Genomic DNA, 14,705 nt, shown 5'->3' with positions numbered 1-14,705 from the left:
CTATGCTAACGTTCATTATTATATTTATCTATAAAAGGCGTTTGAATCCTAACTACATTCTTTCAAATGGGGGTTCTGTAGGTGAAATAATATCACTTTTCGAGGGAAAAAATTCGTTTTTTTTTTTAAAGTGAAATTTCTTCACACACGCTTGACGGGGAGTAGGCTGGTGAATGCGTGACGAGAGCGTTACGAAAAGTGTGATCGAGCGAGGCGAACGGAAGTTGAGAGGGAGATATAAGTTAGATGGAGCTAAAGAAGTTTTACTTCAGTCGTGTTTTTTTACCGTGTGGTCTAAAGCAGCTCGTTTTTTTTTTAAGTTCACTTTGTCTTAATATACGAGTTACTCTGGTAACGTACTTCTGCATAACCGTCCAATGACTGCGTAGGCACGGGTATGATTTTCAATAAATAACATTCTACGAGGAAATGAAAAATTTCCAATACGCAGTTCTTTAGTTGTATTCATCAGTTAGTAATAATTTTCCTTCTAAAGGCGTGATTACGTGCTCACGAAGGTATCATGCAGAACGAACCTATCAAAGTAGCTCGTCTATTTATAGAAATTCCACCTACAGAAACCCTACATTTGAAGAAATGTAATTATAATTAAAAATTGATTACCGAAATATGTACGCGCTCAACTGCCAAACGATTATAATGAAAAATTCTTTGTTTTGGGTTCGTTAAATATCGTCAAGACCGGGTACACACGTGATACAAATTAATTATTGACATTAACAGGTGTTAAAATGTGATTTATTGACAAATTATGTTTATATTATTACTAATAAGCAACGAAAACATCCTTATCGTTATTTTTTCGCATGACATATTTATAACAGAAAATTGAATATTTACAAAAAAAAAAAAAACTTTATTGTTTTTGGCAATTCTAAATAAAAATAAAATATTGTAGTAGTAAACATTACTTACTTTTAGACTTAGTCTTCTTTCTAACTTTCTTCTGCACAACAAGTCCGGTTTTCTTACAATAATGTTCCAGCATTTTTAAAAATAAGTGTACTGTCTCTATTAAATCCACCAAGTATGATCTATTAGAAAAAAAAAGAGTTATTAATAAATATAATAACAAACAACTTTGCACACCTACAAACGTCTGCTTTTGTACGTCCTAAGGTTGACTGGTAGAGAATGCTTTTAGGATTAAGCCTGCCTTTTACAATTCTTTGATGTATTGTGCAATAAAGTATTAATAAATAAATAAATGAACTGACACTATGGCCCCAAAATAAAATGAGAGTCAAATATTTTATACAAATATTTGTCATGTGCGCAAGTATATTAATATGTTATACTATTTCTGACGACGCGTTGGCACAGCGGCCACAGCACTGAGCGGCGGTCGCGATTTCGACCCCCGCTCACGATAGACATTTGTATTAGCCATATAGATGTTTGCCGTTGTCTGGGCGTTTGTGTATTGTGTGTGTTTCCGGACCATTGAATGTATATAAAAAAGTGTTGTATCAGCTCCGATGCACGACTGGAGTTTACTTCTTCAGATCGACTGTCTAAATAGGCACAAAAAGGCTTACTAGTCTAAGAAATTGATTAATACCATATCGAATGGTAAATATACGATTTAAGAAACGCCATCTATCTATCTAAGATGGCGTTACTAGAAAACGTCATAACGCCATCAATCGGAACCCTATTGGTTGTAACGATCTTGTTGATAACGAGATTATTCGTTCAGTGGATTTCACTCCTCATATTTTTTTCATACCCGGGGGCCTAATATGAAAATCGATTCTTAAAGAGTAACCTTCAAAAATTATATACATACCTTGGCATCTTATTATCATCATAGTTCAGAACAATAAACAATATAAATTCTCTATACTCCAGTACGTAGAATATATTACTTTTCAATACTTTAGCAGAGTCCTTGACCGTATTATCATCACTTTTGTCCATCGCTAGTAATGTGTTCAGTAATTCTTTATAAGCTCTCAGAGCTAAATGTAAACGTCGGACCCATACCGAGAATTTTTTCTTTTCAACTTTTATCATATCGTAGTACTTTTCCATTTGTTGTTGGACGTAATAAAAGGTCGGTACGGACATTGTTTCGCTAAAAAATAATAAATCAATTTCAATTTAATGTTTAATCAATAGGATTATAACACAGCCTGTTACTAAATTTTCTAGAGACCTGCTCTTAAGTTGTGGGTTCAATACCAAAAAATATACAATAAAATAATATGATAATATAATTGTATTATCTCGATCAAATTTAAAGTGGACCACATGATAGCACCAGTTATCGATTAAAAAAGAATCATCAAAATCGGTACACCCACTAAAAAGTTACGAGGTAATACACATTAAAAAACTATTGAACTGAGTTGAGAGACTGAGAAATTAAAGTATTTCAGCTAACTGTTAGCTAAAATGACAGGTCTTAGATTATCTATCTTGTCTTAAGTGGTTATTATTACAAATAAATAAATAAATACAGTCGACTCTCGTTAATTCGAAACTCTGAGGACTCGATCAAAAAATCAATATATTACACCCAGACTTAGGGTGGGAATCGAACCCACAAGCACCAGAGCAGAAAGCAGGGTGACTACAAATAACACCAACGAGCTAGCCAAGGAGTATTAATAATGATAAATTTAAATAATAAATTTAAAATGTCTATAATAACATCCATTCAATAAAATACATACATTAAAAAATACCAACCTCACTAATCCAACTTGAAAATTATGTCCTCTATTGAACTCCATGAAGAACTTCATCGCCCATAAATAATATGATTCATCGTTCTGTTGAGCCTTGGCTCTCACTAACACATCTTTGACATAATGCATTAATGGATTGTACGAACTATTCAAGAACTCTATACAGAACTCCTTTAAGAATAATCTGAAATTAATCACTTCACTTTATTTCTTCTAATAAACAATTTGATATCAATAGCTGTGTATTCATTAGATTCAGCCTGTAACACCTCACTGCTTAGCATAGGCCTCTTTCTCCATGTAGGAGAAGGGTCGAAGATTAATCCACCACACTGCTCCACTGCGGGTTGGCGGCTTTATTATATAGTGTCTATAATAACAACCGGTACTGACAGCTTAACGTGCTTTCCGAGGAACGGTGGAGACCCACAAGGATAGACATTAAAACCGAAAACGAATATTAATTTGTATAAATAGTTACAAATATCCATCCCGAGTAGGAATCGAACTCATAAACCGCCGGTATTTGAGGACAATACTGCACACGCACCTCTACACCAGCGCTGTCCTTGACCAATTAAATCGTAGTAAATTAGAACATATCTTTGATGAGCTTACTTCAACTGACCAGTATGAACTTCTGATCACTTCTTCTGAATGATGAACACTGCATTTTTATTCACAACAATTTAATTGATCAAGTGGCGTGGCTAAGCTGACAGCGATGAATCATTATTCATAAGGCCAGCACACACAATGAAAAGATAAATCGGAACCTAATTGAAATCTGAAAAATTCAATCTCTGAATACAAACATGGCGCCTTCACTTGAATATTGTTACGAACACACAAAGAAACTAGCGCCATCTAGCGGCAACCATTGAAACCACGCAAAGACAGCGATAGCATGAAACTCTCTACTCAATACTAGATGGCGTTAGAGGAACTACTGTGGAACTATATAGAAGTATAGTCTCGAAAACCGGGTACATGCGCGAACTTTCCAGAATGGTCTGGGCCTCGTGTCGGCCGATATAAATAGCCGCAGGTAGACGAGCGAGTACAGTTCAGTTTGAGCGATCTTCGAGGCGACTTCAAAGTGAAAACTAGTGATCAAGAGTGGTACCAGCGAAACCTACGACATTGGCTACGACATAGGACATTGTTAGTGCTTAGTGTTTGAACCTAGTGCTTTGTCTTGGACCTAGTGCTAGTGAATAAAGTCTTGAAAAGAGTCAGCAGGTTTTTCTCTCCAAATCCTTCGAACCCTAACACGTAACAACTGGTGTCGGAAGTGAGATTTGGAGATGCCATTCACTCCGAGAGAAGACTTCAAGGACTTCAAGGGCGTCAGAACAAGGGCACAACGAGCTGCGGAGGCCACACCTACTGGGGACCAAGCTCCGCCCACCGTGGACCAAGCCCGCCCACTGACCCCGCCTATCATGCCCCACCCACTGACCACGCCCCTATGCCCCCGCATACTCGGGCTCAGACCCCCTCCACCCCCCACTCGGCCTCAGGCCCCGCCTACTTGGACGCAGGCCCCGCCCACTCGGGCTCAGGCCCCACCTACTCGGGCTCAGGCCCCACCTACTCGGGCTCAGGCCCCACCTACTCAGGCTCAAGCCCGCCCACTTTGTCTCAAGCCCCGCCCACTGGATCCGCCCACCTTACCACGCCCACCAGCGACACCGTAGCTTCTACAGACTCTACTACTACTCTACTCTACTACTCTACTCAAGTGGCTCTTCAATTAGGAAGTTTACTTAAATTAATGGAGCTGCAAAGGGCTGAAATTCGTGCTTTGCAAGAATCACAAGAGCAAACAAGTTTCAAATTGCAAGAATCACAAGAGCACCAAAAGGCTGAAATTCGTGGTGCTTTGCAAGAATTACAAGAGCAAACAAGTTTCAAATTGCAAGAATCACAAGAGCAACAAAAGGCTGAAATTCGCGGTGAATTACAAGAGCAACAAAAAGAGCTCCAAGAAAAAACGCTTTGGTCTGTAAAAGATGTTAGTGACGCGGTGACTAAGCTTCGAAAAGTAGTGGAAGAACGAGTTACCGGGTTAGGATTTAATGTTGAAAATGTGAAAACCGGCCTCACTGAATTACAGAAGAAAGTAGTGCGCCTTGAAACCACGGGAGCTGCGATGTCTAGTGGAAGTACCGGAGTGGCACAAGGACCAAGAGTGAAAGTGCCTCCATACGACGGTACTACTCCGTGGAACGCTTATCGTCAACAATTCCAGACGGTTGCTACTGCCAACGGATGGACCGAAGAGCAATGCCTGACCGCTCTCACTGTTGCGCTCAGAGGGCAAGCTTTGTGGTTCTGGAAGCACTGCCACATACAGGAAACGGGTTCCAAGACTTGATGGAGGCACTTGAATCCCGATACGGGGAGCGACACCTGGAGCACGTGTTCCGTGCCCAACTGCGTGACAGAGTCCAACGCTCAGGAGAAGGACTACAACAATGGGCGTTGGAAATTGAGAAATTCGTCAGGAAGGCACACCCATGAGCAGACACCAAGATGGTAGACACGAATATTGTTCAAGCATTTGTCGACGGAATCAAAGACCTGGAGGTCAGAGCTGCAGTGAGGCTTCGTCATCATACATCGTTAAAGGAACCATTGGCGCATGCTTTGGAGGCCGAGGCTGTTCGCCATGACATATGGCAGATCCATAAGATCCGCGAGGTCTCTGAGGAAATCAAGGAGGTTAAGGCACCTACGAAGAAAAGCTCTGGAGTTATGTGCTACAAGTGCGGCGAAAGGGGTCATCTTGAGCTCAACGGCCCGCAGAAGGAGACCCAGATAACAAGGATGAAAAAGATCGAGGAACAAATAGAGGAGCTGAAGAAACAAGGGGCTTCGTCCCTTGCACGGGAGCAGGGAAAAGAATAAAAGCCAGTACTAAGGGGCGAGTACTGGCTGACGCGGAGGAAGCCCCAATAACTGTTATCTCCCAGGCATGCAGCGGGAATAGTCTTGCGATTCAGGGAACTATTAACGGGGCGGATTGCAAAACGACTCTAGACACAGGCACCTCTAGAACAATAGTGAACCCAAAGCTGGTAAAAGCCGCAAGGGAACACAAGAGGAGAATTAACTGTCGGCTTCTTACGGCCTCCGGTCAGCCAATACCCGTCCTGGGAGAAATGTCAGTTACGATGTATGTAGGGGGGTCCTCATACTGTCATAACGTTATCGAGGCTGAGATTATGGATGATTGCATCGTGGGTTTGGATTTCATGAAGAAACACAACTGCAGAATTAATGTCACTGACGGAGTTTTCAAGTGTGGTGAAGAAGAAATCTTCATTCTTGGTGGTGCTTGCGGGAAAGTCGCATGTGTAAAGAAAGTCATTATACCTGGAAGAGCGGAAGCTCGGGTGTTGGTGAAACTACCGACAACTGGAAAGAAAAAGTCAAACAGATGCGTGTTGATCGAAGACACACCTACCAAGACATTGGCGCAAAAACTGATGACGGCGAGAACCCTTGTTAGTGGAAGCAGTAACGCTGTGGTCAAGGTTTTGAATCTTGATGATCGCGAGATCTGCTTGAACAAAGGTGACGTCATTGGAAAGTGCGAAGAAGTTGTCTGGATGAAAAAGTGTAGTTCGATGACAGGCGCAGACTTGGCAAAGAGCAACAACTACGGATTAGTGACTGAGCTACTCGATGACTGCAAGAGTAATCTTTCTTATTTGCAGAGCATGAAAGCCAAGAAGTTTTTACAGCGCTACGCGCATATCTTCTCCAGTCACGAAGGGGACCTTGGAAGAACATCGGTGGTCCAGCACAGGATAGATACAGGAAGTGAGAGAGCAATTCGTCAACGAGCAAGATGGATACCAATTGCAAAGGAAAAAGAAGTTGAAGGCCTTTTGGAAGACATGAGAAGGAATAAGATTATTGAACCGTCTGCAAGTCCGTGGTGCTCTCCTGTTGTATTAGTGAAAAAGAAAGATGGTAGCACGAGATTTTGTGTGGACTATAGGCGTCTCAATGATGTCTCTAAGAAGGACAGTTACCCGTTACCTCGAATCGACGACACTTTGGATACCTTGAGTGGCATGAAATGGTTCTCAACCCTAGATCTAAAATCTGGATACTGGCAGGTGGAAATTCATCCAAAAGACAAGGAGAAGACAGCTTTCTCGACCGGTAAATGTTTATGGCAATTTAAAGTCATGCCCTTCGGATTGTGCAACGCGCCTGCCACATTCGAGCGACTCATGGAGTGTGTACTGGCAGGCTTAGTTTAAGAGGCTTGCTTAGTCTACTTAGATGACGTTATCATTGTCGGCCGTGACTTCGAGGACCATTTGCAAAACTTGGAGCGAGTTTTCGCTAAAATGGAGGGGGCCAAATTAAAGTTGAACCCGAAAAAGTGTCGTTTATTCAGGAATAAGGTCAGTTATCTCGGCCGTGTTATCTCCAATATTGGAATCCAGACAGACCCGGAGAAACTGGAAGCAGTCCAAAAATGGCCTACCCCTAAGGACAAAACCGAAGTGCGGGCATTCCTTGGACTGTGCTCATACTACAGGCGTTTTGTTAAGGGATTCTCAGAGATAGCCAAGCCATTACATCGGCTGACAGAAGATAAACGACAATTTAGTTGGGATGGGACTTGTGAAGATTCTTTTCAGAAACTGAAAAAACATCTGTGTGAAACACCAATCCTGGGATATCCACAAACCGAAGGTCGGTTTATAGTCGATACGGATGCAAGCAACACGGCCATTGGAGGGGTGTTATCTCAAAAACAGGGTGAAAGAGAAGTTGTTATTGCATATTTCAGCAAATTTTTATCAAAGCCAGAGAGAAACTACTGTGTGACAAGAAGAGAACTCTTGGCTGTTGTAAAGACGCTACAACATTTCAACAAATATCTCATCGGCAGACAGTTTTTACTGCGAACTGATCACGCAGCCTTGAAGTGGCTACTGCAATTCAAGAACCCAGAAGGTCAAGTAGCTCGATGGATTGAGCAGCTTCAGGAATACGACTTCAAGGTGGAACACCGCAGCGGAAAAATGCATAGGAATGCCGACGCACTCTCACGAAGGCCGTGTTCGGAAGACTGCAAACATTGTGTTAAGCAAGAATCTAATGAAGTAACATTAAAGCTAACAAGAACAAGTCCTTTGGGTATCTGGGAGAATGATGCTATGAGGGAAGCTCAAGAAAGAGATGACGACCTTCGGTACATCATCACATGGAAGAAACGGGGTGACGTAAAACCAATCTGGAGTGAGGTTGCACCCACTGGCGCTGTCACTAAGGCGTACTGGGCTCAATGGGACATTCTGATACTTCAAAACGGAATACTCTACCGGAAATGGGAGAAGACTAACGGCAGAGAGTTCCACTTTCAGATAATTGTCCCAAGAACGAGAGTACCAGATGTTCTCCGTGAAATACATGATGGCGTATCAGGAGGTCATCTAGGTGTCAAGAGGACGTTAACAAAAGTGCGAGAACGATTCTACTGGTTGCATTGTCGAGATTATGTATAGGATTGGTGCCGCAAATGTACTACTTGCGCTGCTGTAAAAGGACCACAGACCAGGAGCCGTGGGAATCTGCGGTTGTATAACGTCGGTGCACCGTGGGAACGAATTGCAGTTGACGTAGCGGGACCATTTCCTGTAACGGAATCAGGAAAAAAGTATTTTATGGTCGTCATGGACTACTTCACCAAATGGCCTACTTCGCCATACCAAACCAAGAAGCTACAACAGTCGCTTCTAAATTAGTCGAAGAAGTGATATGTCGCTTTGGCGTGCCTCTAGAAATCCATTCTGATCAGGACAGGAACTTCGAATCGCAAATATTCCAGGAAGTGTGCAGAATTTTGGGCATGCATAAGACGAGGACCACCGCTTACCATCCACAGTCTGATGGAATGGTTGAGAGATTTAACCAGACCCTTGAGAGGCATTTGGCGAAATTGGTAGACGACAAACAAAAAGATTGGGACAAGTATATACCACTCTTCCTTCTGTCGTACCGAACCGCTGAGCATGAGAGCATAAAAGCTACCTCGGCGTATGTCAATTACGGGAGAGAATTACGAATACCAGTAGACCTATTGACTGGAGGGGCACCGGAGGGACCAAATACCGTACAAGACTATGTCAGCGATTTAAGGGAAAAATTGCACTATATACACGCCTTGGTTCGGGAAAATGGGTCACAGTCAAGCGAGAACATGAAAACCAGATACGACCGGAAATCGAACACGAGCGGCTTCAAGGAAGGGTCACTGGTGTGGCTGCATAACCCGAACCGCCGGAAAGGGAATCTCCAAAGTTGCAGACCAAGTGGGAGGGTCCATACAAAGTGGTTACCCGACTGAATGATGTGACTTACAGGATTCAAAAGCAACCAAGAAGGACATTCAAAGTGGTACACATAGACCGTCTGGCGCGTTACCATGGCAGTAACAACGATGCTCGGGACGAGCATCTCTAAGAGGGGAGTAGTGTTACGAACACACAAAGAAACTAGCGCCATCTAGCGGCAACCATTGAAACCACGCAAAGACAGCGATAGCATGAAACTCTCTACTTAATACTAGATGGCGTTAGAGGAACTACTGTGGAACTATATAGAAGTATAGTCTCGAAAACCGGGTACATGCGCGAACTTTCCAGAATGGTCTGGGCCTCGTGTCGGCCGATATATATAGCCGCAGGTAGGCGAGAGAGTATAGTTCAGTTTGAGCGATCTTCGAGGCGACTTCAAAGTGAAAACTAGTGATCAAGAGTGGTACCAGCGAAACCTACGACATTGGCTACGACTTAGGACATTGTTAGTGCTTAGTGTTTGAACCTAGTGCTTTGTGTTGGATCTAGTGATAATAAATAAAATCTTGAAAAGTCAGCAGGTTTTTCTCTCCAAATCCTTCGAACCCTAACATGTAACAATATAATTACGATATTGCTGTGTATAACTATTGTGTAGGTGTGTACCTATAATACAAGTCCATACCTTCTTAAATAAATAAAAAAACGAGTTTGCTTTAGACCACACAACTGAAGTAAAACTTCTTTAGTTGCCCCTAACTACTCCTACTACTACTCTCTCTTTCTATATTCACTAACTTATATCCCACTTTCAACTTCTGTTTGTCTCGCCCGAACACACTTTTCGTAATGCTCTCATCACGAATTCACCAGCTTACTCCCCAAGTCAAGTGTGCGTAAAGAAGTTTTACCTCAGAAATTACTGTTATGATTGCAAGTAATATGTATGTATGTATGTAAGTATGATTTAAAGTCTTAAACCACATTTAGTTAAGATACTGTCTTACATTGAAAAAAGTAACAGCATATTGTCTTCCCAATAGTAAACAGTTACCATATATTGGTGCATACAACTTCAGAAGCATCACAAGCGCGTTTTGAACATTTTTCTTTTTATAAAACTCTTTCGGACACAAACGTATGGCTCACGTGATGGTAAGCGATTACCGTAGCCGCCTATATAGACACCGGCAACACCAGAAGCAACACCAACGCATTGCCGACCCTACCCCCAATACCCCCCCACGAGCTCTGGTCACCTTACTCACCACAAGAAAACAACGCTACTTGAAAGCAGTATTATTTAGCTGTGATCTTCTGTAAGGTCGAGGTACTTTTCCAGTCGGGCTGCTCTAAATTTTGGCTAGGATATATCAGGATATATACTGCCCAAAATCAGCCTGAGCCTTTATAAAACATATTTTACATTATATAAATAGTGTCCAGATATAATACCTGATAGCAAAGGCGGATCTTCTTTCCAGCATACCACTCTCAGTAGGCCTTCGGTTCTTAGGTTTAACGAATTTAGACTTTTTGCTGCCATTAAAATTTAAATTAGATATTTTATTTAAAGGCTTGAGGCATATCAATTGATTATCAGATACAGACTTCATGTTTTGTATCACATAGGTGCCGCCGAATCGAGAATGTCTAAAACAAATCATAATGTTATATACATAATTATATTGATTTTATTTTCTGCTTCAGATTATGAGCAGGATATTTCCAACTACCTCAGTTCAGAGGCGGCTCGTCCTAAAGAGCGCTGGTGCAGTACACTCCCAGGAAAATTAGATAAAAAAAATAAAATAAAATAAGCCTTTATTACTGTTCCACAATTTATAGAAAAATTAAAATTTTTATATTAGTTTGTTATTGACAATCGGTTTCAAACAGCTTGTCCTTCGACATAGGCCTCCTCTAATTTTTTCCACATTGATCTGTCTCTCGCTATTCTCATCCACACTGGACCAGCCACCTTCTTCAGGTCATCTTCCCAACGTTTCATTTGTCGCCCTTTATTTCTTTTTCCATTCCTAGGAAAATTAGATATGTAATCTTAAATGTATATATTTTTTTATAATACATACCATCCTAACATTACATTCTTTCTATTCTATTATGCCTATACAGTAATACATTATGTATACAATACAATAGTAGTACGTACATTTTCGCCAAGTAACTAGTGGAGCGCCAGCGATTACGCTACTCTGAAACAAAGTTTAGTACGATTCCTAGCACAGCATTAATGAATGCGAAAAAAGCAAGCCATCTCAACTGCTAAGAAATCAACGAAAAGATGGATTAAAACCTTAACGCGGTTCTACCTCCAAACCAATTAATCTTAAAGTCTGTTTTCCAACTTGTTCTCTCTGATTTTGATGAATTTTTTTTTATTGGAAAGCAGTTACCTATCCAAAGGATGGCATTATGATAAGAAAATCAGGATGGCATCACAGAGAAATCGAGGGGAACCTTCGAAAATCTTTATAGTGGTGACTAGTGCGTTTGTTAATTTTTTGGTCAACTTATGTTGTATTACTAGTCAATGTAATTGAAGTCTTTTTTTTTTCTTCGTTTGGTGGCAAACAATTATATTATTTACAAAATACATAAAGGCAATAGATAACATCAACCATATATATAAACAAAAGTAAACAAACCTCGTCGATGAATACTGTTTAACTTTATTCATCCTCTCTTTAGATTCAGACATTCTCATAGTCAGTAGCTCTTGATCATCACGGAGTTTCTCATCGACACTTCTATGTAAGGCCGCATCTGCTAAGCTTGTAGGATTCTGTTCTCTTAACAAATGTGATATTATTTCTAGAATATGCATGAAGTACTGTTTTTCATTTTCCGATGACATATACAATATTATATCCAAAATTCCTGCTTGGTTTAACGCCCAAAGAACCTAAAATAAAATAATATATATATAAAATACTATCCATACAAAATCCAAACCAGCTATTAGTCTAAAATTATTGAATCCAAACCAGGATACAGAATTCAGGCATTTATTTCGAATTTCCAAAAAGATGTGATCTGTAGTGATAGGGATGATTAAAGCACATAAATAATTATAAGTATATAAATATAATTTTACCTGGTCATGTACACTAGCATCGTTTTCCGGTCTTCGTTCCTTATCTAAGTCAGCGGGAACATGTAACACATTTCTAATTAAAATTAATATTCTTTCAATTATTAATCCTGTGTCTTCATCTCTTTCTGACCAATCCTGATTGGAAGTAATACAGAAGATAGAATAATACATTGTTAAATTACAATAACTAGTTCAGTAATTAAAAAACTGATTTTTTTTGTAAGTAAAACTAAGTAGTTTTTCTAATTTAAAACTATAATTTATATTATTAGTCATTAGTTTTGAGTTTTTAATATTTGCAATGAAACAAAATATTTATACTTACAATTTCAAGTATTTTAGCTAATTTTTTAGCAAAGACTTGCCAATTTTCAACTTTGGTAAATGCTTCCTCTTTATAAGATTGTAAATGTGACAGTATTTGTAAATAATTATGTCTGGCTGTTCGCTCAACGGGCACCTCTTCTCTATACAATAGCAGGGCTGGATTGGTTAAATTAACTAGCAATCTGTAAAACACGATACCTTGACACACATTGCCGTCGAAAAAAATATAAGCTTCTAATATCTGTGAGTCGTTTCGTTAACTTTCAAAAGGTATTTATGGTATTTAAATATTATTACAAATATTTGCTTACAAAACAGAGTATTATTTTTAAATCTTAAAGAATATGCTTATGAGTTATAGTACTTTTACCTGAGAGTAACGTCAAAAAGTTCATCTTTTTCCCAATGATCAACGAGCATAGGCAATAAATCAGTTTGTAACACTTTAGTTTGTCCAAAATGTCTTCGAATTTCGTGTTCTTCGCCATCACGCCTCAGATATCTTATGAGATCTTTCACAGTATTCAAAGTAAAATCATCTATCAAATACTTTCCCGTTTTCTTATTAAATGTTCCCAAAGCATTGCAAGTAGCTGAAAGTTCTGCAGACAGTAACGAACTCATTTTTACACAATCACAAGCACAATAAGAACTACCCAAGGATATAAAATGATAGTTGTCGTAAAAAAAATTCCATTTAAAATAAAGTTTAATAACAACTTGTCTTCGTAAGAAATTATGACATTTTAGTATTTTGACGTTAAAAACCCCGCGCAAATGTAACATCAGTTGTGTACGTTCCGTTGCACGTAGATAATGAAATAAACATGAATACTAAACTATTCGAGTACAGTTTGAAATAAATGTTATATATATTTTTTTTTTTCTAATGTTTACGCGAATTTTACTCATTTAATAAAACACTCACGGGAGGACTTAGTCCTCCCGTGAGTCCTCCCGTGACCATGGTTGCTGTAAAGTATCCGAAACGTCAGGAATCAAAAGTTAACAATAAACCGCGATAAAATCCGAAAAAAGTGTTTTATTAAATAAATGTTATAATTAATATAATTATATTATTAAGAAGAAATAAATGTTATATTATTAATGTAGTTGTTTTCTTCGTAACCTTTTATTTTCTGGGATTATAATCATTTTTAGGATTGGATATTATCTAGTGTACACTAGTTCTATCTTAAATCTGAAATTCTTCAAGGAGTGATGATACTTTATGCTTCGTTGCTCGGTCGGTATTATAAATTGCTTATACGCAAAAGATTAATTTCTTATACAAATGTTAGATTATTATAGTGTATATTATTTACTCTTTCGGTTTTATGTAAAAATGTTTAACAAACATTATGAGAACATAAAAAATAGGTCTTCAGGTTTTGATTTTATAATAAATTGTTGTGATTGCTTTATTTGACACAGCTTACTAACCGAATTCAAAAAAAGGAAGTGGTTCTCAATTCGACTGTATTTTTTTTTATGTGTATTAATTACCTCATAACATTTTACTGGGTGTAATTTGATCGAGATCTGACGAGTACCTTCTTTTTGAGTAATCCAAAATAAAGTGTACTTATTTTTGTGAATAGGTACTAAAATACAATAATTATATTATAAGTAATTGGTCGACGGTCGGTCTAAGACAATCACAAACTTATATTGACTACAACACAATGAATATTAACAAGTTTAAAGTATTCACGTAAAAATACAGAAAGGACAAAACACAAGCATCAATAAACACTACGGTCCTGTAAATATTGAAAATTTACAGGACAGGGGCCAATAAATGTATTGGCTATACCCTAATCTATCATTCAAAGTATTAAAACGTATGTATGTTTTTTTCTGTATTTATTGAGTAGGGAACGAAAATGCATCATGTTTGCATACATAATGTTTTATTCACAAATTATACAGATAACTGCACCTGCTGCATCTAACCTTTTCAATACATATTTTCCTATTTCTAAAGGTTGTCTGGAAGAGATCGCTACTAAGCGATAAGACCGCCTTTGTACATTACTATCTCTATGACTATGTGATTATTAATTTTGTCAATTATAATAATAATGATTATTTTTTACGTATTCATTAGTTTATAATAAGGTTATGTATTATCTATGTATGTATATATGTATGTATGTATTTATTTGTGTATTCTGTATAAGTATTAGTGTGTATGTATTAGCATGTGAGTTTATC

The 14,705-nt window shown here is 38.8% G+C and overlaps 1 protein-coding gene across 1 annotated transcript in view; it reads right to left on the bottom strand.

Annotated features, from left to right (window-relative positions):
• The window catches only part of LOC123655019 (protein timeless homolog), a 47,930-nt gene extending 34,818 nt beyond the window's left edge, over positions 1 to 13,112 (bottom strand). The window contains exons 1-8 of the mRNA XM_045590867.1: positions 12,859 to 13,112; positions 12,487 to 12,670; positions 12,162 to 12,296; positions 11,713 to 11,969; positions 10,499 to 10,696; positions 2,716 to 2,898; positions 1,811 to 2,098; positions 937 to 1,055 (exon numbers count right to left, since the gene is read on the bottom strand). Of these exons, the coding sequence (XP_045446823.1) occupies positions 937 to 1,055; positions 1,811 to 2,098; positions 2,716 to 2,898; positions 10,499 to 10,696; positions 11,713 to 11,969; positions 12,162 to 12,296; positions 12,487 to 12,670; positions 12,859 to 13,112 (1,618 nt within the window). The remainder of the gene's footprint in view (positions 1 to 936; positions 1,056 to 1,810; positions 2,099 to 2,715; positions 2,899 to 10,498; positions 10,697 to 11,712; positions 11,970 to 12,161; positions 12,297 to 12,486; positions 12,671 to 12,858) is intronic.
• Positions 13,113 to 14,705: the final 1,593 nt, after the last annotated feature.

The sequence above is a fragment of the Melitaea cinxia genome, chromosome 7 (assembly GCF_905220565.1).
Source record: "Melitaea cinxia chromosome 7, ilMelCinx1.1, whole genome shotgun sequence".
Classification (NCBI taxonomy): domain Eukaryota; kingdom Metazoa; phylum Arthropoda; class Insecta; order Lepidoptera; family Nymphalidae; genus Melitaea; species Melitaea cinxia.
Note: the sequence above shows the minus strand (reverse complement) of the source record. Positions and strands in the feature narration are given on the sequence as shown.